The following is a 27,463-nucleotide window of genomic DNA, read 5'->3' as shown; positions in this document are numbered from 1 at the left end:
CTCAAGCCTCCTCCTGTTTTCCCTTACCTAAATGTGCCATTATAACTCACTTCCTCATGTACTTATCTAGTTTCCCCTTTAATAATCAATACTTCAACCACTCCCTGTGACAGCCAGTTCCACATTCTCACCCGCTCTCTGGGGATTGAATTTTCTCCTGAATTAATAAAGTGCTTGGTGATTATTTATCGTGATGGCCTCTAGTTGCTCTTTTCCCTGTTTGAGGAAACAATTTCTGTGCATCCACTCTGTGAAAACCTCCCGAAAATATAAAGACCTCTATTAAGTCACCCTCCCAGCCTTCTCTTTCCAAGATTGGAAAAAGCCTGTCAATCCTTTCCTGAGATGTATAATCTCATGGACCTGGCAAATGTCTTTTGCACCCTTTTCAGTGCCTCTATAATCCTTTCAATTGCTTAGCAACCAGAACTGTACCATGCTGGTGTATGCACAAGATCTTTTCAAGTTTAGCATAACTTGATAATTTGATCCCTTTAGAACTAAAGCTCAGTAATTTTTTGTTTAGTTTATCATCTTATTCTGTGATGCTACTCTTAGTGATAAGTGGATTTCTACTTTGCTCCTCCACTCTATATAGACAATATTTCTTTCAGAAAAAATGTGGCATCTGAACTTTCTGACCAAGATATAATACTTCACATTTATTTTATATTGAAATTCATTCATCAATTATAAGCCTACATATTTGCTCATATTTCCTTGTCATGTGTTGTCGCCCTTCTTAATATTAACTGTTACAATACTGGTCAGCCATTCACCAAAGCAGGAATCCACCTTTCTTGCACAACTATTTATTTGCATTTCACAAACTCCAATCTGATCATCTCCCTTTCTAATCCATTCTCTTATCTGGGTGACATCTGCCCTTAAATATAAGCTCCAGTGAGCACTCCATAATCTTCAAAGCATTTCCATGCTAATTCCCGAAAGACCATTGTTTGTGATATTGTCATTAAGTATTCCCTCCTAAATTCATGTCATCCACATACCAAGAAGTTGTGGTTTTAATTCCAGAATCTACCAACATCATTAAAATTAAACATTAACAGTCCCAGCAGTGATCTTGTGGAACATCACATCCCATCTTGTGCCATTTTGAATAACTACCCTCAGTCCCTAATTTCTGTTGTGAAGCCAGCTAAATCTTCACCCTGCTATTTATCTCATTACTCTGTATTTTCTTGTCATACATTCCTATTTCATGGAACTGAGCAAAAACCTTTTGAAATTTTACATAGGTTACATCTACTTCATTACCCTTATCTGCTCTTCCTATTACTTCTTAAAGAATGTAATGAGGTTTATCAAGGAAGACCTGAAGGACCATGTAAGCAGTGCACTAGACCAAGCAGGGTATGAGGGGAAGAGCACCAGGCTTTGGCCAAATGAGAACTTGAGCTTGTCATTACCCTAGAGAACTGTGAAATGGGCATTTGAAAAAATTGTATTGGAGGTCATGGAAGTGTGGATAAATAATTAACAATAGGGATTAGCTGTAATGATCTTGCTTGCTTATCAAGGATGTGCGTCTTTGAGCCAATGAATTTTACAGATTACCAAAACCCATACTGAAACATTTTATTTATGGCTTTACTCCTGGGAGCTGAGTGCTGAGGGAAGCAGCTTTTACTGTTTCACTAATGTCAAACAACTGATAAAACGTAAATGTCAACTCTGGGTTTTAAAGACAAGAAACACAAACCAGCTTCTTCCAAATAAAAATTCATCAAAGTCACACATCATTTCCCCAGCAGATAGAACCTTTTCTCAAAGGACTGAATCATGGGTTTAACCCTCTGGCCACTGGCAACTTTGCTTAAAAGGTTGGAGCTTGTGCAGTTGTTTGGAAATGGTGGTAGACCACCCCCTGATGTTCAATGAGGCACTAGAAGTTGTGCCACGAGTTCATAGCTGTCAGATATGTCAATAGTACAAATCAGTGGGGAACAATCTCACTGCAAAATCAGGAGATTTTGAGTCCAGGTTCCATGCCAGAAACTTGAACACACTGTCCAGGCTGAAACACACTCAGGACAGCTGTCCTATTGGAGGTGCTGCCTTTCGAATGAAATGTCAAGGCATTACGGGAAGAAACATACAATCACAAACACATTGATGAATTACGTAAATTGGCAATTTCAATCCAACTAAATGTGAGGTCATTCAGTTTATACCAAAAAAAGGATAAAAGTGGTTTGTCAATGAAAAATAAGAATCAGTAAGAATCCAAAGAGGTTTAGGGATTGATGTACATCGATTACTAAAATACAGTTGTCAGGTACAGAAAATAATGAAAGAGGTTAATAGCATGTTAATCTTTATAAGAGGATTGAAAACAAAGTCTATGAAGATATACTGCAGCTGTTCAGACTACACTTGGAAGTACTGCCTGCAGTTCTACATATTGTTTTTCATTCACGGGATGTGGGCATCGCTGGTTAGGGCAGCATTTATTGCCCATCCCTAATTGCCCAGAGGGCAGTTAAGAGTCAACTGCTTTTCTGTTGGTCTAGAGTCACACGTAGGTCAAACCTGGTAAGGATGGTAGTTTCTTTCCCTGAACCAGCGATCAACAATGATTTCATGGTCGTTAGACTTTTAATTCAGGACATTTATTGAATTCAAATTCTACCATCTGCCATGGCGGGATTTTGAATCCAGGTCCCCAGAATATTTCCTTGTCTCTGGATTAACAGTTCAGCGATAATACCACTAGGCCATTGCCTCCCACTGTGGTGGAAGGATTCAGCACAGATTTATCAGGACGTTACCAGAGCTACAAAAGTAGGATAATGAACAGAAATCATATAAATTAAGCTTGTTCTTCCTGGAATATTGAAGACATGAATGAGGGATTTAGGATTTTGACAGGAATCAAGAGGGTGGATTGATAGGTTGGTGAGGAAATCTAGGGGAAGAGACCTGGCATTAAAATTAGAGGAGAGAAAAAAAAAGCTGCAGCATGGTCCACAAAAAGCAGAAAATACTTGCTCAATTTTCATTTTAAATCTGAGATCAACAATTCTTTGGTCAAGCATGGCATTTGGAGTTGAGTCAAGTAAAAGGAGTTAGGATACAGATCAGCCATGATCTCATTGAATGGCAGAAGAGAGTCAAAGGGCTCAATGGCCTCCCCCATTTTGAAGTGTAAAAGGTTGAAAGAACAGTACAAAGAAACATTGACATCATCCTCAAATCAAAATTATACTATTTCTACAAAGAAGAATGACAATGAATGTGTATGGCAGTGAAATGGATAAATTATTCAATTTATTCAAGAGATCTCGATTCGTCATGCAAAGAGTTGGGTTTGAATTCCAATTTGAAAATGAGAAATTCATTAAGTTAAAAAGTAAAAAAAAAATGAAACTGTCAGATTGTAAAAATCTAATTGGTTCATATGTCCTTCTGCAGAGGGAATCTGTCAGCCTTATATTGTCAGGCCCACACGTGACTCTAGGTCCATAATAAGGTGATTGAGTCTGAATTTCTCTCTGATGTGCACTAGCAAGGCGGCAACAGTTCACCACCACCTTTTCAGAGCAAATAAGGGTATGCTAGAAATGCCAACAGAACTTATGAATGCATATAAAACAGTACAACCAAACTAAAGAAGCTGTTGGGTGATAATTCACGATGTCACATCTGAGCCAGTATGTACAGTTATCGCTGATCAAATAATTATCATACCAGGTACCAAAGTATTAAAACAAGCAACACTTCCACTAATCTAAACATTGGTGGAGCTGCTTTTCTGCTCCAAAACAACTGAAGGCTGTTCCACCAACACTGACCCAAGTGTCACTCACCCGCTGTTCTCCTTGCTGTAGAACGATATTCTCTGGCTTCAGATCACGATGGATGATTCTGTTTTCATGCAAGTACCTGAGAGCAGAAGCTAAAACACCAAAGACTCGCAACAGTTAAAACATCAGGCAGAGCATACAGTCCCAAATACAACCCACCCTTTCTGCTGAAATCATTGCACAACCTCCTGCTTGAGCTCATTGAGTGCAGGATGTCAAACAGTGGAAACCTCCACCTTCAACTGTTTTTTTGTACAGGTGGTCATTTGGGTCACCCTACACTAACTCCTTCAAAGAGTCATCCTGTTAGACCCACTACCCTGCAGTTTTCGCATAAACCTGCAATTATTTCACAAGTATTTATTCAACTTCCTTTTCAAAGATACTACTGAGTCTGACAATGTCAGGATCAATAAAACAAGAGTTGGCTTTTCAGCCCCTTAAGCCTATTTCATCAGTCAGTAAAATTATGGCTGATCAGTAGCCTAGCTCCATATATCAATCTTTGGCCCATATCCTTTCGTACCTTTACTTAAGAAAAATATATCTAGTGTAGTTCATCATATTGAGATCAAGTGTCAGTATCACAGGATGTCTAGAAATTAGGCAGAGGCTGGGATGGAGATGGCTCATGGGTTCATGCTCATATGGTGCCATCGGGCAAAAGGTTTCACTGTCCTGAATTAAAACCCTGTAAAACCCATTGTTCACATCATTTAAAAATTCTCCTGATTGACCTTGTCATTTCCATGTTTGCAGCATTTATCGCATGCCATCCTCCTGCCCCACTACTTCCTTTCCCCCACAACTGTATCATTCCCTTCAGCCCCACAACTTTTCAAAAGATCTCTACTTCGCCATTTCAGGCGACTTCACATTCTTGATTCACGATAGTAGACATGCCTTCAGTTGCTATAATCCTAAGATTTCAAATTTTCTCCCTGAACTTCTTCACCTCTTTTTCCTCCCAGCTCTTCAGCAAAATATTTGGTCCTAACATTTTCTGATGTGGTCCAGAGTCAATGTCTGTTTGATAATTCTCCATGTGATGCATTTTGAGCATGTTGCTGTTTTAACGACATGATATAAATGCAAGTTGTGCTGGTCAGTTACCATCCTGATGTGGGAAGATGATAGAGGGATTTAGATTTACTGTCTGCCAAAGTTATGCCCTATCAACATCTGAAGTGAAGTACAGCTTAGTGAGGAACTGGCTGCAAGATCATGGATAAGGCTTCTTGGCTTCAAATGATGTTGGACTTATTTCCTTTAAGAGAAGCAAAGATTAAGATTAAGAAGTAATTTAATCGAGCTGTTTAAGTTGTAGGGGCCTGGACAGAGGAAACAGAAGATACTGATCCCATCGTGGAAGAATCAATAACCAGAATGAAAGAACTTTTTTTTTGATGCAGTGAGAGGTTATGATCGACAATGCCCGACAGCGTGATGGTGGCAGGTATGATTCTGGCTTTCAAAAGAGAATTGGATAATTGTCTTACAGGGGAAGAAATGTGCAGAGGAAATTGGAGGAACTTATGTAGAGGAAATGCTCTGACAGAGAGTCGGCATGTACTAATTACCTGCCTTCTGTGCTTTAACCATTCTATGGTTCTCTTCAATGGACGGACTTTATCCCTGGCATAATATGATTGAGGAGAGCACAGAGGCTGGAGAAGAAGAGAATATTTGTTCGTATTCAATTGATGATGTAAATAACAAACTGGAAAAGACCTGGATACAGGCAGTGAAAACCGGAATGTGAGTGGCAGCACATTTAGCAGAGACAGAAGTTTGTCTGGTAATCAGTAAGTATCAGCTTCAGTGAGTAACAGCGAACGGCAACGTGAGTTTCTCAGCTCCTATACTCTATTGCAGGAAGAAGGAAATGAGACAACAGTCACAACCTCCTTCCTCCCATTAATAATTCTTCAACGTGACTCCATTCTCCTGCAATTAGAGTCATAGTTACATCTTTTGACATATGAGCTACGGCTTGACTGACTGAGAGGAAACCAAATTAACGGATAAATTCACTATCAGGGAACGAGGGCAGCGCTGATCCAGTTAACACAAGTTGGCATCAGGAAAAAGGGACAATTAGGTGAAAAGTCACTTCAGAAGATTACGCTGCATGATATCATGGCCAATTGAGGGGGAAGAAAGAAAGGGCTGCTCTTGTGGGACAGTTAGGGTGCATATGTATGAGCCCATACCATGACCACAGGGCTGAGCTGGCAACATCCGGGAAGTGTAAGATTCAAATAAGTATTTTTAAATGTGGACGCATTCAGATGCCTCCCCCACCCCACACCCACCACCTCACCTCACTGCGAGCAAAGAGAGCTGACAGCTCAATGATGCATCATATCTTCTATAATCAGCCAGCCCAATAACTGGTGTGGCACAGGAACACAGGAGGCCATTCAGCCCATGAGCTTGTTATGTAACCTAATTAGATCCCAGCTGATTTTAATTCAATTTATCTGTCTTGGTTTCTTATTCCTGAATATTGAAAAGTAACTCTCCCCAACAACCTTTTACTTGCACTCCCTTTTGTGTGACTAATATTACCTCTGAATCCCTCTAATTTTAAAGTTCTGCCCCTTACTGGACTCTTACTATCAGAAGAAACCGGGTTCTTTTTAACTAACTTATTAAATCCTTCAATCATCTGGAATACTTGAATTACCTTAAGGAGTAGTCTATAATTGAGGGAATACAAGCCAAATCTATGCAATCTCTTCATGTATTTTAACGCTTTATCCCTGATATCAGGCCGTAGTGAGAGTTCTTTCTTGAGATTAGTGAGCAATCAGGATAATACAAAGCCGTCAACAATCTTTGTAACCCCTTTCTCAGAGTGCAGCCCAGTGCTGAACCTTAACACTTGCTATACTCACCAATGTCTGTGAGAAGAGTTAGCACTGAACTCTCACGCATCCCGCAACAATTGTCAAATTTATTCAGAAACTGGAACAACAAGACAAAGTAAAGTTAGAATGTGGACAATACACAAAAGAATAGGAAACAACGTGGCTCATGAAGGCAGTGAGGTGTTTAATTAGTTGAGCGGTCACTTCAGATAATCACAGTGATGAGGGGTTCAGAGTAATTTTGTCAAAGAGTGTTCCCCACAAAGAGAAGAGAATCAAAATTACACACATGTAAGATTCTGAACAAAACAGTCATACTGAAGGACAGAGTTGAACGCGCTCCAATCTACAACTCACATCCCCAGTGTTATCAGGGAGGCAACCCACATCCATGAATTATATCACACAAATAACAAAGAAATCTTTGTATAAACAAGCTGTGAAGTTTCTGAAGTCTTATACAGTTAGGTCTTTCGAAAACTCATTTTCCTTTTATCTCTTCCTCGGACAGATGTGATCACAATTCCCAATCTAGCAATATCCTATGACTTGCCCATCAGCAGGCACTATTTTCCACACTGTCATTTTCCCCAACCAAATCTGGAACATTAGCACTCCGGAAAGACCACGAGCTTTGCCAAGCACCAACCCAACCCAAAGCAGTGAAGTTAAGAAATGGTGACAGGAAGAAGAACAGTGAGAGAGAGGAAAGGAAAAACAAAGGGAGGGAAAAAGAGAGTGATGGTCAGAAAAAGGGATTGAGGGAGGTAGCTAAAGAAAGGAAGAAAGAGGAGGAAGGGCATGAAGTACAGAGCAATGGAAGGAGGTAAAAGAAAGGAAGGAAGGGAGAGGAACAGGGAAAGAGAGGGAGGAGGCGAAGGAAAGAGAAGGGCAGGGAAAGAGAAAAGGAGGAAGCAGAAAGCGAAGGGACAAGAGGAATGAAAGAAGGAAAAAAAAACTGGAATGTACAGACCTGCCAACACTCCACATCACTCACAGTGACACAATGAACATTAACAGCATAGGACAGCGACTCGCGGAGCGCAGTACGAACCTTGCGAAGATCTCCTCCCTCACAATATTCCATTCCCAACAAAGGTAAGTCATTGAGGGCAAGTTTCTGCATTCCCTCGGGAACATCTCGTGCTGCCACCACGTTGACATGATTCAACCTGGATAAATTAAAATGGAGTTAGCCCAATCTGCAAGGTCAACAAAAGCAAACTTGATAGATCACAGGCCTCAGCTGGTGTATTGTGGACAATTCCAGGCCACACTTCAGTAAAGATGTGAAGGCCTTAGTTTGGAGGTTTGCCAAGATATTCCCAAGAATGAGAGACCTCAGTCCTGAGAAGAGATTGGGCAAGTTTTGAAACCTCTGCTTGGAGTGGACAAAGTTTAGAGGATTTCAAGATGATGTGAGAATTTTGTTCACTTATCGGACATGGGCTAGCCATCTTTAGTGCTTATCCCTAGTTGCCCTTGAGAAGGTGGGTTAGCTGCTTCTTGAACCACTGCAGTCCACATAGTGGAGGGACTCCCACACAGTGGTGTTAGGGAGGAAGTTCCAGGATTTTAACCCAGCAACAGTGAAGAAACAACAATACATTTCCAAAGCAGGATGGTGAATGGCTCGGAGGGGAACTTGCAGGGGAATTTGCAGGGGGTGGTGTTCCTATGTATCTGTTGCCTTTCTTCCTCGAAATGGATACGGCTGAGGGCTTGGAAGATGCTGTCTCAGGATCTTTGGCAAATTTCTGCAGTATATCTTGTAGATAGTAGCAGCAGTGTGAATTGAGCATCGGTAGTGGACGGACTAAATGCTTGTGGATGTGGTGCCAATCAAGTGGGCGCCTTTGTCCTGGATAGTGCTGATCTTCATAAATGTTGTTTGGAGCTGCACTCATCCAGGCAAGTGGGGAGTCTTCTGTCACACTTCTGACTTGTCCACCATCTCCGTGGCACATGTTTTGGGGAGTCAGATGGTGAGTTACTCGCTCCAGGATTTCCAGCAGCGGACCTGCTCCTATTTATTTATATGGCAAATCTATTTATAGCGGACTCTATTTATATGGCAAATCTGGTTAAATTACTAGACAATGGTAACCCCCAGGATGTTGATAGCAAGGAATTCAGTGATGGTAGCACCACTGAATGTCAAGTAGCAGTGGTTAGATTTTTTCTGACTGGAGATGGTTATTGCCTTGCATTTGTGCAGCATGAATACTACTTGTCACTTGCGAGCCAAGCCGGGCTATTATCTAGGTTTTGTTGCATTTGAACATGCACTGTTTCTGTATCTGAGGAGTTGCGAATCATGCTGAATATTGCGCAATCGGTGAACGTCCATACTTTAGGGAAGATCATTGAATAAGCAGCTGCAGATAGTTGGGCCTGGTACACCCTCCCAAAGAACTCATGGAGAAATGCCCTGCAGCTGGAATGACTGACCTCTAACAATCACAACCATCTTGCTATGTGCTCGGTACGACTGGAACCAGTAGAGAGTTTCCACCCTCATTCCCATTGATATCAGTTTTGCTGGGACTCCCTAATATCTCTCTCTGTCAAATATGGCCTTGACGTCAAGTGCTGCTGCTCTCACCTTACCTCTGGAATTCAGCTCTCTTATCCATGTTTGAACCAAGACTATAATGAGGTCACGAGCTGAGAGGTCAGGTCCTGTTGATGACACCATACTTTCCTGATGTGTGAGAGCAGACTGATGGAGCAACAATTTCTGGGTTGGATTTATCCTGCTTTTCTGGACATAGCTGGGCAGTTTTCCACACTGTCACATAAATGACAGTGTTGTAGCTGTATTGGAACAGATTGGTTAGGGGTGTGGCAATTTCTGGAGCACAAGTCTTCAGTACTATTGCCAGAATGTTGTCAGGGCCCACAGCCTTTGCAGTATCCAGTGCCTCCAACTGCTTCTTGATATCACGTGGAGTGCATCAAAGTGGCTGAAGACTGGCATCAGTAAAATTAAAAATTAAAATCAGTGGTAAAAGTAAGATCAACAGAGGAGATGAGGAGAAAGGTTTTCACTCAGAATTGTTAGCATTTGAAATATTCTACCTGAAAAGGTGGTGGAAGTTGATTCCACAATTAATTTTAAGTGTGCATTGGACAGGGAGTTGAACATAAGGAAAAGCAGATGATTTGGTACCACCTAGGCTAACGTTTTACAAAATCTAGCTGAGGCAAGATGAGTGGATGGTCTCCAATGATTAAATCAAGTGAACTGCTTGAGGATTATACAGGGTGTAGGAGTACACTTAAGAGGGATTTCAGGAGAGCAAAAAAGGGACTTGCAGTATCTTTGGCAGACAGGGCAAAGGAGAATTGAAAAGATTATCCAAGTATATTAAAGGCAAAAGAGTAATTCAGGAGAGGATAGGGCCCCTTAAAGATCAGCAAAGCCATCTATGTGTGGAACCAGAGGAGATGGGTGACATCCTAAACAAATATTTTTCATCCGTATTTACCTTGGACAGAGACTTGAAAGCGAAGGATTTGGGGAATTAAAAATGCTGTTTCAAAAAGAAGAGTCCACATCACAGAAGAAAAGGTGCTGGAAGTCATAAAACACATGAAGGTCGATAAATCCCTGAGACCTGATCAAGTGTATCCTAGGTCATAACGGGAAGCTAGGGAAGAATAAGCAAGGCCCCTAAGTGGAGATATTTTTATCATCGATAGCCATGGGTGGGGTGCCAGAACGCTGGAGGGTGGCTAATGTTATGCCATTATTGAAGACAGGCCTTTAGAAAAAGTCAGGGAACAACTGAGTGGTGAGCCCCATGTCAGTGATGGGTAAGTTGTTGGAGGGGTATCTGAGAGAAAGGATCTACGTGCATTTGAAAAGGGATGGTCAGTGTGGCTTTGTGCAGGGGATATTGTGTCTCACAAATTTGATTGAATTTTTGAAGACCATATTGAGGTTTGTAAAATCATGAGGGGCACAGATGAGGTGAATAGCCAAGGTCTTTTCCCCAGCATAGGGGAATCCAAACCTAAAGGGCATGGATTTAGGATGAGAGGGGAAAGATTTAACAAGGACCTGAGGGGCAGCTTTTTCACACAGAAAGTGGTGCATATATGGAACGAGCTCCCTGAAGAAGTGGTAGAGGCAGGTACAGTTACAACAATTAAAAGACATTTGGACAGGTATGTGGAAAGGTTCTGGATTAGTGGTGCTGGAAGAGCACAGCAGTTCAGGCAGCATCCGAGGAGCAGTAAAATCGATGTTTCGGGCAAAAGCACTTCGTCAGGAATACCGCATCCTGATGAAGGGCTTTTGCCCGAAACGTCGATTTTACTGTTCCTCGGATGCTGCCTGAACTGCTGTGCTCTTCCAGCACCACTAATCCAGAATCTGGTTTCCAGCATCTGCAGTCATTGTTTTTACCCAGGAAAGGTTTAAGAAGGATATAGCCAAACACAGACAAATAGGACTTGTTCAGCTCAGAAAATTTTTGAGAAGGTGACCAAACAGGTAGATGAGAGTAATGCAGTTGATGTGGTATATATGGACTTCAGTGAGCTGTTTGATTAGGCTATGGCACAAAATAAGGAGGCATGGAATTGAGGGTGATTTAGCGGTTTGGATCAGAAATTGGCTAGCCAAAAGAAGACAGAGGGTGGTGGCTGAGGAGAAATATTCATCCTGGAGTTCATTTACTATGGGGTACCGCAAGGATGTTTCGGGTCCCCTGTTGTTTGTCATTCTTATAAATGACCTGGATAAGGGCATAGAAGGATGGGTGAATAAATTTGCGGATTACAGTAAGGTCAGTAGAGTTGTGAATAATGACGAAGATTCTTGGTAGTGTAGATGAGCAGAGAGATCTCTGTGCCCAGGTACATAGATCCCTGAAAGTTGCCACCCAGGTTGACTGGGTCGTGAAAAAAGCATGTGATGTGTTAGCTTTTATTGGTAGATGGATTGAGTTTCGGAATCATGAGATCATGCTGCAGCTGTACATCACTCTGTTGCGACCACATTTGGAGTATTGTGTACAATTCTGGTCACCACATTATAGGAAGGATGTGGAAGCTTTGGAAAGGATTCAGAGGAGACTCACTAGGATGTCAGGTAAAAACAATGATTGCAGATTACTAGGATGTTGCCTGGCATGGAGGGAAGGCCTTACGAGGAAAAGCTGAGGGATTTGAGGCTGTTTTCGTTAGAGAGAAGGTTGAGAGTTGACTTAATTGAGACATATAAGATAATGAGAGGGTTAGATAAGTTGGACAGTGAGAACCTTTTTCCTCAGATGGCGATGATTAACGGAAGGGAACATAGCTTTAAATTGAGGGGGTGATAGATATAGGACATATGTCAGAGGTAGTTTCTTTACTCAGAGAGTAGTAGGGGCGTGGAATGCACTGCCTGCAATGGTACTAGACTCGCCAACTTAAGGGCATTTAAATGGTCATTGGATAGGCATATGGATGAGAATGGAATCATGTAGGTTAGATGAGGTTCAGATTGGTTCCACAAGTCGGTGCAGCATCAAGAGCCACAAGGTCTGTATTGCACTGAAATGTTCTATGTTCAATGAAATATGGTTGGCATGAATGAGTTGGGCCAAAGGGTTTCTGTGCAGTACACATCTTTGACTTTAATCGTGGTGACTTGACATCTTTGACTTTACAGTGGTGAAAGCAACTCAGATCTGCAGAGAAAACTCTCAAATCGCAGCCTTGAGGTCAGCCAGTGACCCTGAAAGTGTGATTAAAAAGAGTATAACTTTATCACTTTCAACATAGGAACAACTAATCCATGTCATTTCAGTGTTCCCATATCCCTTTATCCGCTTTTTTCTCCAATATCATATTTCTGAATGTTTATTGACGGCAGCTTCAATAGCAGACCTATTTCGCAGCCTCACAAACTTCTGCATAAAAACGTTTCTCTCTTGCATCAAATCTTATTTCTCTGTTTTAATCCCCCTAGCCTGAAATCCCCCACATTTAGCCTATAACATCCACACACCGATTGCTTTTTCTTTTACTTTACTGGGTGGCATTATGTTTTCCAAAACATTTATGAATAAAAGTCCAATGTTAATAACATTCTTGTTATAAACAGGATGCAGCCCTGAGGTACTCATTGTTTCTGCACAAAAACTGCAGGCGAAGATTTATCTCTAAGTTAGCACACAGTGCCTGGGAACTGGGAGCGAACATCAGAGGGCTTAGAGTCGAGAGTAAGATTGCCAACACTCTTAGATTAACCTGGAAATTGAAATAAATATCCAAGATAATACTACCAACAGCTGACAGGAAAGAAAATTCATCATGGCCTTAAAAACATTTGATTTTCTCTTCCCCAATCCATCATTTCTGCTAACTGTTCATACAAAATATTGGCAATGTGGGAAAATAAGTCGAGAACACCAAACTGTGGATAATAGCACCGAGGAAGAATGAAATGTAACATAGGAGTATGTTAGAAAGCTTTTCAGACTGGGCAGTTAAATGACAGTTCAGTCACTCATATCCATCCTTCACTCCACGATAGGTCGAAATATGGACAAAAGAGCTAAATTCTAGACATGGAGTGAGAGTGACTACCCTTGACATCAGGTCAGCATTTGACTAAGTGTGGCATGAAGACACTCAAAAAAGCAATGACAATGTCTAAACATAAGGAATCGAATCACTTCTCCTTGACTTTAATTGGAATTATGTTTGTTGAATTACTGGCAATTACCATTGTTGTTGTGGTTCTGTTTGCCGAGCTGGGAATTTGTGTTGCAGACGTTTCATCCCCTGTCGAGGTGACATCCTCAGTGCTTGGGAGCCTCCTGTGAAGCGCTTCTGTGATGTTTCCTCCGGCATTTATAGTGATTTGTACCTGCCACTTCCGGTTGTCAGTTCCAGCTGTCCGCTGCACTGGCCGGTATATTGGGACCAGGTCGATGTGCTTATTGATTGAATCTGTGGATGAGTGCCATGCTTCTAGGAATTCCCTGGCTGTTCTCTGTTTGGCTTGTCCTATAATAGTAGCGTTGTCCCAGTCGAACTCATGTTGCTTGTCATTTGAGTGTGTGGCTACTAAGGATAGCTGGTCATGTCGTTTCGTGGCTAGTTGGTGTTCATGAATGCGGACCGCTAGCTGTCTTCCTGTTTGTCCTATGTAGTGTTTTGTGCAGTCCTTGCATGGGATTTTGTACACTACATTGGTTTTGCTCATGCTGGGTATCGGGTCCTTCGTCCTGGTGAGTTGTTGTCTGAGAGTGGCTGTTGGTTTGTGTGCTGTTATGAGTCCTAGTGGTCACAGTAGTCTGGCTGTCAGTTCAGAAATGTTTTTGTTGTATGGTAGTGTGGCTGGTCCTTTGGGTTGTGGCATGTCCTCATTCCGTTGTCTTTCCCTTAGGCATCTGTTGATGAAATTGCGGGGGTATCCGTTTTTGTCGAATACATTGCATAGGTGTTCTTCTTCCTCTTTTTGCAGTTCTGGTGTACTGCAGTGTGTTGTGGCCCTTTTGAACAGTGTCTTGATGCAACTTCTTTTGTGTGTGTTGGAGTGGTTGCTTTCGTAGTTTAGGACTTGGTCTGTGTGTGTGGCTTTCCTATATACCTTTGTGGTGAATTCTCCGTTCGGTGTTCTCTGTACCATCACGTCTAGGAATGGGAGTTGGTTGTCCTTTTCTTCCTCTCTAGTGAATCGGATTCCTGTGAGTGTGGCGTTGATGATCCGGTGTGTGTTCTCTATTTCTGTGTTTTTAATGATTACAAAGGTGTCATCTACAAATCTGACCCAGAGTTTGGGTTGACTTTGCGGTAAGACTGTTTGTTCTAACCTTTGCGTTACCGCTTCTGCTATGAGTCCAGAGATGGGTGAGCACATGGGTGTGCCGTTGATTTGTTCATATACTTGGTTGTTGAATGTGAAGTGTGTTGTCAGGCACAGGTCCAGTAGTTTGAGTATGCAGTCTTTGTTGATAGGTTCCCCGTCTTGTTGTCTGTTCTGTATGTCCAGCAGGTTGGCTATTGTTTCTTTGGCTAGGGTTTTGTCGATAGAGGTGAACAGTGCCGTTACATTGAATGAGACCATAGTTTCTTCCTTGTCTATGTGTATATTTCTGATGATGTCCAAGAATTCCTGTGTTGACTGTATAGAGTGTCTGGATCCGCTGATCAGGTGTTTCAGTTTCTGCTGTAGTTCTTTAGCCAGTTTGTGTGATGGTGTCCCTGGTAGTGATACTATGGGTCTGAGTGGGATGTTTGGTTTGTGCACTTTAGGTAGTCCATAGAATCCAAGAAAAAATGGCCAAACTAACACACAACAGAGAGGACACCACAACACACTCCTGGATTAGAAACAGCAGAAACTGAAACACCTGATCAGCGGATCCAGACACTCTATACAGTCAACACAGGAATTCTTGGACATCAGAAATATATACGTAGACAAGGAAGAAACTATGGTCTCATTCGATGTAACGGCACTGTTCACCTCTACCGACAAAACCCTAGCCAGAGAAACAATAGCCAATCTGCTGGACATAGAGAACAGACAAGACGGGGAACCTTTCAACAAAGACTGCATACTCAAACTACTGGACCTGTGCCTCACAACACATTTCACATTCAACAACCAAGTATATGAACAAATCAACGGCACACCCATGGGCTCACCCATCTCTGGACTCATAGCAGAAGCGGTAACGCAAAGGTTAGAACAAACAGTCTTACCGCAAAGTCAACCCAAACGCTGGGTCAGATTTGTAGATGACACCTTTGTAATCATTAAAAACACAGAAATAGAGAACACACACTCACAGGAATCCGATTCACTAGAGAGGAAGAAAAGGACAACCAACTCCCATTCCTAGACGTGATGGTACAGAGAACACCAAACCGAGAATTCACCACAAAGGTATATAGGAAAGCCACACACACAGACCAAGTCCTAAACTACGAAAGCAACCACTCCAACACACACAAAAGAAGTTGCATCAAGACACTGTTCAAAAGGGCCACAACACACTGCAGTACACCAGAACTGCAAAAAGAGGAAGAAGAACACCTATGCAATGTATTCGACAAAAACGGATACCCCCGCAATTTCATCAACAGATGCCTAAGGGAAAGACAACGGAATGAGGACATGCCACAACCCAAAGGACTAGCCACACTACCATACATCAAAAACATTTCTGAACTGACAGCCAGACTACTGCGACCACGAGGACTCATAACAGTACACAAATCAACAGCCACTCTCGGACAACAACTCACCAGGACGAAGGACCCGATACCCAGCATGAGCAAAACCAATGTAGTGTACAAAATCTCATGCAAGGACTGCACAAAACACTACATAGGACAAACAGGAAGACAGCTAGCGGTCCGCATTCATGAACACCAACTAGCCACGAAACGACATGACCAGCCATCCTTAGTAGCCACACACTCAGATGACAAGCAACATGAGTTCGACTGGGACAACGCTACTATTATAGGACAAGCCAGAGAACAGCCAGTCGAATTCCTAGAAGCATGGCACTCATCCACAGATTCAATTAATAAGCACATCGACCTGGACCCAATATACCGGCCAGTGCAGCGGACAGCTGGAACTGACAACCGGAAGCAGCAGGTACAAATCACTATAATCACTATAATCACAAATCACTAGGAAACATCACAAAGGCGCCTCACAGGAGGCTCCCAAGCACTGAGGATGTCACCTCGACAGGGGATGAAATGTCTGCAACACAAATTCCCAGCTCGGCGAACAGAACCACAACAACGAGCACCCGAGCTACAAATCTTCTCACAAACTTTGAATCACCATTGTTGTTTAGGATCTGCAGCAGGAATAAAAGAAAAGATAAAAGGGAGGGAGGTGTCAGCACCAGCTAATCACTTCTTTACATATATAATGTAAAGGTCGAATGTCCTGGACCTAATGCCCCAGAGAGAGCAATTTTTTTTTCACTAAATTACTTCAGCAAGTCATTTGATAAGGTTCCCCATGGTAGGTTCGTTCAGAAGGTCAGGAGGAATGGGACACAGGGAAATTTCGCTGTGTGGATACAGAACTGGCTGGTCGACAGAAGACAGTTGTGGAAGGAAAGTTATCTGCCTGGAAGTCTTTGGTGAGTGGTGTTCCACAGGGCTCTGTCCTTGGGCCTCTACTCTGTAATTTTTATTAATGACTTAGATGAGGAGATTGAAGGATGGGTCAGCAAGTTTGCAGATGACACAAAGGTTGGAGGTGTCATTGACAGTATAGAGGACTGTTGTAGGCTGCAGCGTGACATTAACAGGATACAGAGATGGGCTGAGAGGTGGCAGATGGAGTTCAACCTGGATAAATGCGAAGTGATGCATTTTGGAAGGTCGAACTTGAAAGTTGAGTGCAGGATTAAGGATAGGATTCTTGCCAGTGTGGAGGAACAGCGGGATCTTGGTGTGCAGGTGCATACATCCCTTAAAATGGCCACCCAAGTGGACAGGGTTGTTAAGAAAACATATGGTGTTTTGGCTTTCATTAACAGGGGGATTGAGTTTAAGAGTCGTGAGATCTTGTTGCAGCTCTATAAAACTTTGGTTAGACCGCACTTGGAATACTGTGTCCAGTTCTGGTCGCCCTATTATAGGCAAGATGTGGATGCTTTGGAGAGGGATCAGAGGAGGTTTACCAGGATGCTGCCTGGACTGGAGGGCTTATCTTACAAAGAGAGGTTGACTGAGCTTGGACTTTTTTCATTGGAAAAAAGAAGGAAGAGAGGGGACCTAATTGAGGTAGACAAGATAATGAGAGGCATAGATAGAGTTGATAGCAGAGACTTTTTCCCAGGGCAGAAATTATTAACACGAGGGGTCATAGTTTTAAGCTGTTTGGCGGAAAGTATAGACGGGATGTCAGAGGTGGGTTCTTTATGCAGAGAGTTGTGGGAGTATGGAATGCGTTGCCAGCAGCAGTTGTGGACGCGAGGTCATTGGGGATATTTAAGAGACTGCTGGACATGCATATGGTCACAGAAATTTGAGGGTTCATACATTAGGTTTACCTTACATGAGGATCAATGGTCAGCACAACATCGTGGGCTGAAGGGCCTGTTCTGTGTTGTACTGTTCTATGTTCTAAATGAAGACTTTTGTAGTTAGGGGAACTAAAACTGACCCAGCTGATCTGGGCAAGTATTGTGGAGGTGACTGTACTCTGAAATTCATGACCAACATTTCTCCCCATCCTTGCTAAGGCAAGAGGTGGCGACCAACGTTGGCTTTGAGGTTCTAGTCTAGAATTCAACTCCAATTTGTTGACACTTCTGTGCCAGGCCCTGAGCTCAGAATATTTCATGTGCATTTCTCCCAATAGTGCAGAATGTTTGTGGTTAAGACAGTGCCTCTGAACTAACTCCACAGGGGCCAGTATCCCATCACTAAGTCATTTATTTAGGCGTGGAGCATCCTTGACACTGATCCATCTCCCTCAGAGCCAGCTCTCAGAGTGAACAAGCAGTCTGACACTCCTGTTTATATCTGTCAGAGGGGTCCCTGATTGGACCAGATTAACAGCCCCTATCAGGGAACTCAGATTCTAATGAGATCCACCTAGCTGAACTCCATACAATTGCAACAGCCTCCTTTCCCAATTTGCATCCTTGATGCAGAAGTGTTGACAATTGTGGTTGAAGGTGGAAATGGAGCGTCCACGGGTGACAACAGGAGCTGGAAGAGAGATAAGAGTGAGGGGATCAAGATAGCTGTTGATACCTTAATGTCTGACCCACATACCAATCTCGCTACCGTTTAACAGTTACCGAAATCAACAATACATAGGTTTTCCAAAGGGTCGTCTGCTGGTCCTCAAGGAGCAATATTTCAAATGATTGCAAAAAGAAACCTCCAAGTCAAGTAAACTTGACACAGGAAGGCCAAAAGTGGCAGTTTATTCAGGGAAAGAATATCTAAACAAGCTGTGATGGTTTATAGACAGTGTGGTTTGGACATTGTGCAATTTGAAGAACTAATTTCCTGCTTTGTGTGTGGAACACGGCATGTTTAGATTTGATCACAACATGGTAAGCACAGATGGGACAGACTCTCTGCATTGACGCCAGAGATTTCCACTGCTCAAACTAATGCATGCCAAGCTTCCAAAATTGGAGAGGGAGAATGATAACATGTGTAAAATGCTGGAAATCAGAAACAAAAACAAAATTGCTGGAAAAGCTCAGCAGATCTGGTAGCACCTGAGAAGAGAAATCAGAGTTAATACTTCGGGTCCAGTGATCCTTCCTCAGAACTCTGATAAAACGTGTTTTTCTCTGTCACTGGTTCTCCCTTGCAGCTATGTTATCAGGAGTAAGTCACACAGAAGCTTCTGGATAATCAGACATAATGTGGGGAGATGAATGGTTTTGCAGATTTAGTCTGGCATTCAGCCCCTTCGAGAATCATACTCTCGCCCTTGGGAATCGAGAGAGAGAGAGAGAGAGAGAGATACATCCTTCTCATGAACAATACTAGCACATATTCAAAAGCTACAGTCTCACCACTGCAGTCACATCTGCAGAAAGGTGTCACTCAAAGTGGCTTTTCTCTTTCAGCATTTTATCCCTTCCAACACCTGATTATGTTCCGCAGCTTGGCAATATGCCTCTCCTTTCAGACTTGATACCATCTCCTTGTCTCCAGCCAGCTTTTGCCTCTGAGTTGTCAGCTGTGGCTCAGTGGGTAGCATTCTTGCCTCTCAGTCAGACATTTTGGGTTCAAGTCCCACTCTACGACTTCAGCACCAAACTCTGAGCTGACACTTGCAATGCAGGACTGAAGGAGCAGAATCGTGTCTGAAGTACCATCTTTCTGGTGAGACTTTAAACCAGCGAGTTTTATGCCTTTTCGGGCAGGCATAAAAGATTTGAAACCACTATTTTAAAGAAGACAGCAGGGCAGTTATCTTTGGCATCCAATGACACAGGATTCTTCAGGTTACAATGTGCCTCTTTTCTGAAGTCATACTGTTCAAATGAGAGGGTTAGCAATTTTTTGATTGGGATGAGGGTGGCAGGAGCTGAATGGGAGATGAAGCATCATGAGGAAAACTTGCATTGTCATCTCTGACACAGGCGGTGATAGTTTCTAGCCAGTATTTATCTTTCAAAAAACATCATAAAAACAGATTACTTCCCACATTGTGTGTTTGTGGGAGTTTTGCAAAATTATTGTGTTTTCTCCATGTAGCTCAAGAGAATGTAACCGAACGCAAAGTGCTTTGAGATGTCCAAACTCATAAGACTGAAACTTTAAGTTTCTTTAATCCTACAAGGTCTTCGCCTTGCACATTTCACAATGGGTCTTGTTGTTACACCTCAAATTACAAGTCCTTTCTCCAATACCACCACCACATCTCACCTCCCTCCAACTCCTTCATCCCGAGCCTCTTACATTAAAAAGTCATCAGCTAAGAGCACCAGGGAAAGGATATGTGATCATCCTTGGATCAATCCACAGGACATAAGTGGCAGATCCCTCACTCTGTGTCAAGCCAAGATGAAGGGTCAGGTGACAGGGCCCTCACCTCTTCATGATCTGAATCTCCAAACACCAACGCTCTCGGTTCCTTGGGCTCAGCTCCTGTCGACATTGTTTGATGGCAATCTGCTCCCCAGTGTCCTAAAAATAAAATACCAAAAAATACTCAAATAACAAGCTCATTAATGGATTAAAGGGATAGTCGCTGTCCAGCTGCAAAATTGACTAAGGGACAGACAGTACTTGTGACTGGTTCATTCAGACTGGAGAGAAGTATTAATTGTTGCTCCGCCGGGTTCAGCTCTTTTTGATTTATATTCATGACCTAGACTTAGGTTTTCATGACATTGCTTCAAAGTTTGCAACTGATATGAAAACTGAAAATGCAGTATTTAGTGAAGGTGGTCGTGGCAGACTATGTTGACAGATTGGTGAAATGGGCAGACAGATAGTGGATGATGTGACTGCAGAAAAGTGTGAAGTGATCCATTTTAGAGGCAACGTAATCTATATGGTGCAATTTTGAAAGCAAAGAGAGACCTGGAGACGTAAGCACACAATCTTTGAAGGTAGCAAGACAAGTTGAGAAGTCTGGGATCCTTTTCTTCATCAATAGATGCATAAAGGACAAAAGCAAGGACAGAGTAAAGACTTATAAAATATCAGTTTGGGGCCAGCTGGAGTACTGTCTCATTTTTGGGCACCACGCTTTAAGGAGACAAGGCGTTGGAAAGAATGCAGAGGAGATTTACCAAATTCCATCAGAAATGAAGCTGTGTGAAACACAAGAGAAACTAGAATTTATCTCCTTAGAGCAGGGATAGTTAAGAGGCCGTTCAAGGACTGATAATTGATTCTGACAAATAAATAAATAGAAACTGTTTTCAGTGATAAGCAAAGAATCCAAATTTAAAGTTATTGGCAAATTTTGATGGAATTAGACAGCAGCTTACAGGGATTGATTGGAGTAGTTTGTTTGCAGGCAAAGGGATCTCTGGCAAGTGGGAGGCATTTAAAAGAGAGATGGCTAAAGTTAAATGCCTGTCTGTTCCTGTGACGGTCAAAGGCAAGGTTGGCAGGAATTGGGAACCCTGGATGAAAAACGATATTGAGGCTTTGACCAGAAAAAGGAGGCGTGGATCAGGTACAGGCAGCTGGGATCAAGGGAATACATGAATTTACAGAAGGAGGATATCAGGATGGTGTAAAGGGGACACCAGATAGCCTTGGTTGAAAAGATTAGGATGAATCCAAAGAGGTTCTTTCAGTATAGTAAAGGTAAAGAAAAAACAGGGAAAGAATAGGACCCCTCAAGGACCAAAGTGGACATGTATTTGTCAAACTGTAGGTGATGAGTGAGGTTCTCAAGGAATATTTCTCCTCTGTGTTTACCAAGGTGAAAGACATGAAGACTTGGGAACTTGGGGAAATTAGTGGCAATATCTTGGGGACAGTCCATATCACAGTTGAGATGGTGTTGGATGTATTAGAATGTATGAAAGTGGATAAATCACCTGGTCCTGATGAGATATACTCAAGAACACTGCAAGAAGCGAGAGAAGTGGGGGCCCTGGATGATATTTTTGCATCGTTAGCCACAGGCGAGGTCCCGGAAGACCGGAGGGTAGCGAATATTGTGCCCTTATTTCAGAAGGGCTGCAAAGAAAAACCTGGGAACTATAGACCAGTAAGCCTAACACCTGTGGTGGTAAGTTACTCGAAAAGATTCCGATAAGATAAGATGGACATGATTTGGAAAGACAGGGTTTGTTTAAGAGGACACACTTTCCTCATTCCTGAAGAAGGGCTTATGCCCGAAACGTCGATTCGCCTGTTCCTTGGATGCTGCCTGACCTGCTGTGCTTTTCCAGCAACTCATTTTCAGCTTTGCTTAAGAGTAGCCAGCATGGATTTGTACATGGGAGATCATGCCTCACAAATTTGTTGTAGTTGTTTGATGAAGTGACCAGGAAAGTTGACGAGGGCAGGGCAGTACACAGACTATATGGATTTCATTAAGGCCTTTGATAAAGTTCCACATGGTAGGCTGCTCTGGAAGGTTAGATCACAGAGATTCCAGGGGGAGCTGGAAAATTGGATACACGTTTGGCTTGCCGGGAGGAAGCAGAGGGTAATAGTGGAAGGATGTTTGTCAGACTGAAGGCCTGCGACTAGTGGGGTGCCTCAGGGGCCGGTACTGGGCTCATTACTGTTTGTCATCTATATCAATGATTTGGATGAGAATGTACAAAGCATGGTTAGTCAGTTTGCTGATGACACTAAAATAGGCAGCATAGTGCATAATGAGGAAGGTTATCGGAAATTGCATCAGGACCTTGACCAGCTGGGGAAGTGGGCAAGAAATGGCAAATGGAGTTTAATATGGATAAGCGTGAAGTCTTGCATTTTGGAAAGTCAAATCAAGGTAAGAGTTTCATGGTGGATGGGAGGGCCTTAAGGAGTGTAGTGGAACAGAGGGATCTTGGAGTTCAGGTTCACAGTTCTCTGAAATTGGAGTCACAGGTAGATAGTGCCATTAAGAAGGCTTTTGGCACACTGGCCCTCATCAGTCAGGGCCCTGAGAATAGAAGTTGAGAAGTTATGTTGAAGTTATATAGGTCGTTAGTGCGGCCATACTTATGAAGGATGTTATTAAACTGGAAAAGAGTGCAGAAGAAATTTACAAGGATATTGCCTGGATTCAAGGGTCTGAGTCACAGAGAGAGAGGTTGGACAAGCTAGGACTTTTTCTTTAGAGCGAAGGAGACTGAGGTGGGACCTTATGGAGGCGTCTAAGACTATGAGAGGCATGATAGAGTGAACCACTCAGTCTTTTTCCCAGGATTGGGGAATCAAGGACTGCAGGTCATTAGTTTAAGGCGAGAGGGGAAAGAATAAAAGGGAACTTGAGAGGCAACATTTTTATACAGAGGGTGGTACGCATATGGAATAAGCTGCCAGTGGAAGTGGTGGAGGCTGAGACATAAACAACATTTCAAAGGCATTTGGAGAAATGCATGGATAGGAAAGGCTGATGAGAAGATGGGCTGAAAATGTGTTGCTGGAAAAGCGCAGCAGGTCAGGCAGCATCCAAGGAACAGGAGAATCGACGTTTCAGGCATAAGCCCTTCTTCAGGAAGGGCTTATGCCCGAAACGTCGATTTTCCTGTTCCTTGGATGCTGCCTGACCTGCTGCGCTTTTCCAGCAACACATTTTCAGCTCTGATCTCCAGCATCTGCAGCCCTCACTTTCTCCTCCCTGATGAGAAGATGGGCCAAGTGCAGGGAAATGGGGTTGGCTTGGATGGATCTTTTGGTCGGCATGGAACAGTTTGGGCCAAAGGGCCTGTCTATGTGCTGTAGGACTCCATGACTCTATAAAAAAACTGGAAAGAAAATTAGGCTTTTTGATTTAAGCACATCTGGAATAAATTGCAAGAAAGCATCATAGAAGCAGATTTGACTGCAACATTCGAAAGGGAAATGAGGCAAATATTTCAAGTCAAAGAATTTACAGTTCTGTGGGGAATGGAATGAAAGGAAAACATGAACAAAGGAGCTGGCATTGATATAATATTTTGCACTGTTATTCTGATCTGATCACTGAAATCTGAATTCCATGCACAATATTTTTTAAAAGTCCAATTTCCTAGAATTATTCACAAAGAGTGAAGTTATTTCCCCAAACAGTATAACCTGGTAAGGAGAGTGAGCTGTGATGAGAGGGGATGTCAGTGGGGGCATGGATCAAAATCATGAGAGGCATAGATAGGATAAACAGACAAGGTCATTTCCCTGGGGTAGGGGAATCCCGAACTGGACAGCATAGGTTTAGGGTGAGAGGGGTAAGATTTAAAAGGGACCTAAGGGGCAACTTTTTCATGCAGAGGGTGGTGCGTGTATGGAATAAGCTGCCAAAGGAAGTGGTGGAGGCTGGTACAATTACAGCATTTAAAAGGCAACTGGATGGGTGTATGATTAGGAAGTGTTTAGAGGGATGTGGGCCAAGTGCTGGCACATGGGACTAGTATAGGTTTGGATATCTGGTTGGCGAAGACGGGTTGGACCGAAGAGTCTGTTTCCGTGCTGTATCTGTCTCTGACGCTCTGATTCTACAAATGATACCTGACATCCTTACCCAGCTTCGTCACCATGTCTGTCCACAGTCTCCCATTCGGGAACTTTTTGTTCCGACGCAATGCTATTATGGGATGGTCACTGAAGAAGACAGACTGAAATGCTGTTTTTAATTCATAATCTGGAAGAATTCTGCTTGATTTAGCAATCTTTAAATAAATAGAACCCATCTGTGGAGATTGTTATCCCCAGTGACCTGCCTCAAAATTTACCTTCACTCTATGATTCTATCATTAAAAAACACTACACATGCAGAGAACAATGACCTCTCCCTGCATCCAATGGCCACAAAAGGAGCCCGTTTAACAGAGGGTTCGCCAAACATTCAAGTTTCAATCTTTTTCTCCCCACAAACTACAACCTTCTGGTTTGAGTGAATGACATCAAATAATCATTTCAATATTAGTTTTCACAAGGAATTTTGATGAAGACTTTGGCTTTCAGGAAATTCTGCACACATTCAACTTTTTTGTGGTTTTAAAATCTGGAGCTGAGGCTTTCGTGAAGTGGCCTGAGAAGAAGCCTTGGCCCAGAATTTGGCTAACAGTCTCCATTCCCTGCTCGCCATTGCTCACCCGTAGAAAATGAGATCAGAGCAAAGAACAGAGACAAAACATAAGAAAATGGAGGAGGGAAGGAGGAAGAGGAGGACAGGAAGGGAAATCGAATCCTGCTTCAATGGATTACTGCTGACCACTAATGGAGTTGCAGCATGCTTCAAGAAAAATGCATACATTAATTATCTGTGCTTTCTTTGAATTCACTTCTCCCTTGACAGAAATTCCCATCAGAAGTTTAGCAGGGAACTTTCATTGAATCAAGAGAAAACAAGAGATATTTTTAACCAAACAGGAGTTGAACTCAATTTAAAGCCCAAAAGGACCAAAGGCAAACAATTCTACTTGGTCAGCTCAGTGTCTCAGTGGGACCCCTTTCACCTTGATACAGAGGTCAAGGATTCAAGCCTCGTTTCAGAGACTTCAGCACAAAATCTGGGCTAATACTGCCAATGCAGCACTGAGGGAGTTCTGCATTGTCAGAGGGTCAATAATGAAGGAATTCTGCACTGTTGGAGGATCAGTGCTGAAGGAATTCTGGGCTTTCAGAGGGTCAGTAATGAGGGAGTGTTGCAGTGTCAGATGATCAGTACGGAGGATGATATTGCACTGTTGGAGGTGAAATACTGAGGAAGTACTGCATCAGAGGAGGAGGAGTGAGGGAGCACAGCATTGTTGAACAAGCACGACAGTTGGGAATGTAGTACTGTTAAAGAGACAAAAACAAGAGGCATAGTCTTCGTAGATTAAAAGGGTCTTTCCTCAGCTTTGATTTGTTGTGTCCTTGCAGGCAGAAAATCAATATTAATGCATAGAAACGTAAGACTACCCATATCGAGCACCTTAAAGCTCTCCACTCACTCAAATTCTGCAACACCTTCCCTTGAAAGGATTTGAGTTATAAACATAGGCTGCATAGGCTGGGACTTGTTCACTGGAGAGTAGGAGGCTGAAGGGAAACCTTATAGGAGGTTTATAAAATCATTAATGGGGGGGGGGGGGGAAGAGGAAGGTATATAACAAAGGTTTTTTCCCTTTGTAGGGGAGTTCAAAACTGGAGGAGAAAGATTTAAAAGGGACTTGAGAAGCAACGTTTTCGCAAAAGGTGGTGCATGTGTGGAATGAATTGCCAGAGGAAGTGGTGGATGCAGGTCCAGTTACAAAATTTAACAGACATTTGAATTAATACATGAATAGGAAAAGTTTGGAAGAGTATGGGCTAAATGCAGGTAAAAGGGACTAGTTTGCTTTGAGGAAAATATTCAGCATGGTCTGGTTGGACTAAAGAGTCTGTTTCCATGCTCTGTGACTGAGCAATTAAGTGTCACACATCAGATAACCAAGAACATTGAGCCAAACACAAAGCAGAAACTTAAGTGAGCTGAAGGGGCACTTTGAACTTGGTTATTTTTGTCCCCGAACACCAGCAACAATGCACTAACATTATTTGATGTATTTTAGAAAAGCAAGGAGGAAGCACTCATTTAGCTAGATCACAGCATTTCTTCCCCCCTTATTCATTCATTGAAAAGTCAGCATTTATTGTCCATTCTTAATTGCCCACAGAAATATGATGATGAGCCTTCTACACAACTGAGAAGTAACTAACGTGCTGAGTTAAAACTGTGTCCTTTTTCAAAATATTTATTCATGGGTTGCTAGCTGAGCCAGCATCTCTTGTCCATCTGTAATTGCTCAGGCGATTGAAAGCACATCCACAGTGCTGTTGGGAGAGAGTTTCAGGATTTTGACCCGATCACACTGAACGAATGGTGATAATTACAAGTCAGGATGGTGCGTGACTTGCAGGGGAACTTGCAGGTGGTGGTGTTTGATTCCACCTGCTGCCGTTGTTCTTTGTGATGGTAGTGGTTGGGGTTTGGAAGGTGCTGTCTAAGAAGCCTTGGTGAATTTCTGAGTGCATCTTACAGATGGTATTTCTGCTGTGTAAGTGGTGGAGGGAGTGATTTCTTGTAAACGTTGTGACAATCAAGTGGATTGCACTTTCCTTGTTAGTATTAAACCTAAGTGTTGTTGGAGTTGCACTCATCGAGGGAAGCACACTCTTGACTAGGGCCTGGCGAATAGGCTTTGGGGAATCCGGAGATGAATTACATGCTGCAGGATTTCTGGCTTCTGACCTCCTTTTGTGGCCACAGTCGTTCCATTAGTTTCATGGTCACTATTACTGATTCAAGCTTGTCATTGCAGTTATTTAATTTCAGGTCACCAGATGTCCAGATTTGAACTTGGGTCATGGGATCATTAGACCAAGTCACTGAACAACTTAATAAAATAAGTCGCAAAATAACCACATAACGAGCAAACCGTGAGACTTTTATGCCATAGAAAAACCATGTTCTGTCAAGAGGAATTTTTCAGTGCATAGCCATTCTGCCTCTATTCTACCCCCATTGCTGGATTCATTTAATACTTTACTCATGCCCAGTCAGAATGCATAAAAGTTTAAAACAAGTCAGAACTCGAACTTCCAAAGAAATGTTCTAAATGAGGAAGGAAAACGAGAATTCAGAACCTTTCCTGCCTGCACTCAAGCGCT

The 27,463-nt window shown here is 42.6% G+C and overlaps 1 protein-coding gene across 3 annotated transcripts in view; it reads right to left on the bottom strand.

Annotated features, from left to right (window-relative positions):
- The window catches only part of ikbkb (inhibitor of nuclear factor kappa B kinase subunit beta), a 79,704-nt gene that overhangs the window by 23,942 nt on the left and 28,299 nt on the right, over positions 1–27,463 (bottom strand). For all 3 annotated transcript variants that reach the window (XM_043681572.2, XM_043681573.2, XM_043681570.2), the window contains 4 exons: positions 20,256–20,350; positions 7,755–7,872; positions 6,728–6,797; positions 3,831–3,919 (listed from right to left, as the gene is read on the bottom strand). In XM_043681572.2, the coding sequence (XP_043537507.1) occupies positions 3,831–3,919; positions 6,728–6,797; positions 7,755–7,872; positions 20,256–20,350 (372 nt within the window). The remainder of the gene's footprint in view (positions 1–3,830; positions 3,920–6,727; positions 6,798–7,754; positions 7,873–20,255; positions 20,351–27,463) is intronic.

Source organism: Chiloscyllium plagiosum, unplaced genomic scaffold, assembly GCF_037043375.1.
Source record: "Chiloscyllium plagiosum isolate Xiang-an unplaced genomic scaffold, Cpla_swu_hap1 HiC_scaffold_48, whole genome shotgun sequence".
Taxonomy (NCBI): Eukaryota; Metazoa; Chordata; class Chondrichthyes; order Orectolobiformes; family Hemiscylliidae; genus Chiloscyllium; species Chiloscyllium plagiosum.
This window is presented reverse-complemented; position numbering and strand designations above follow the sequence as displayed.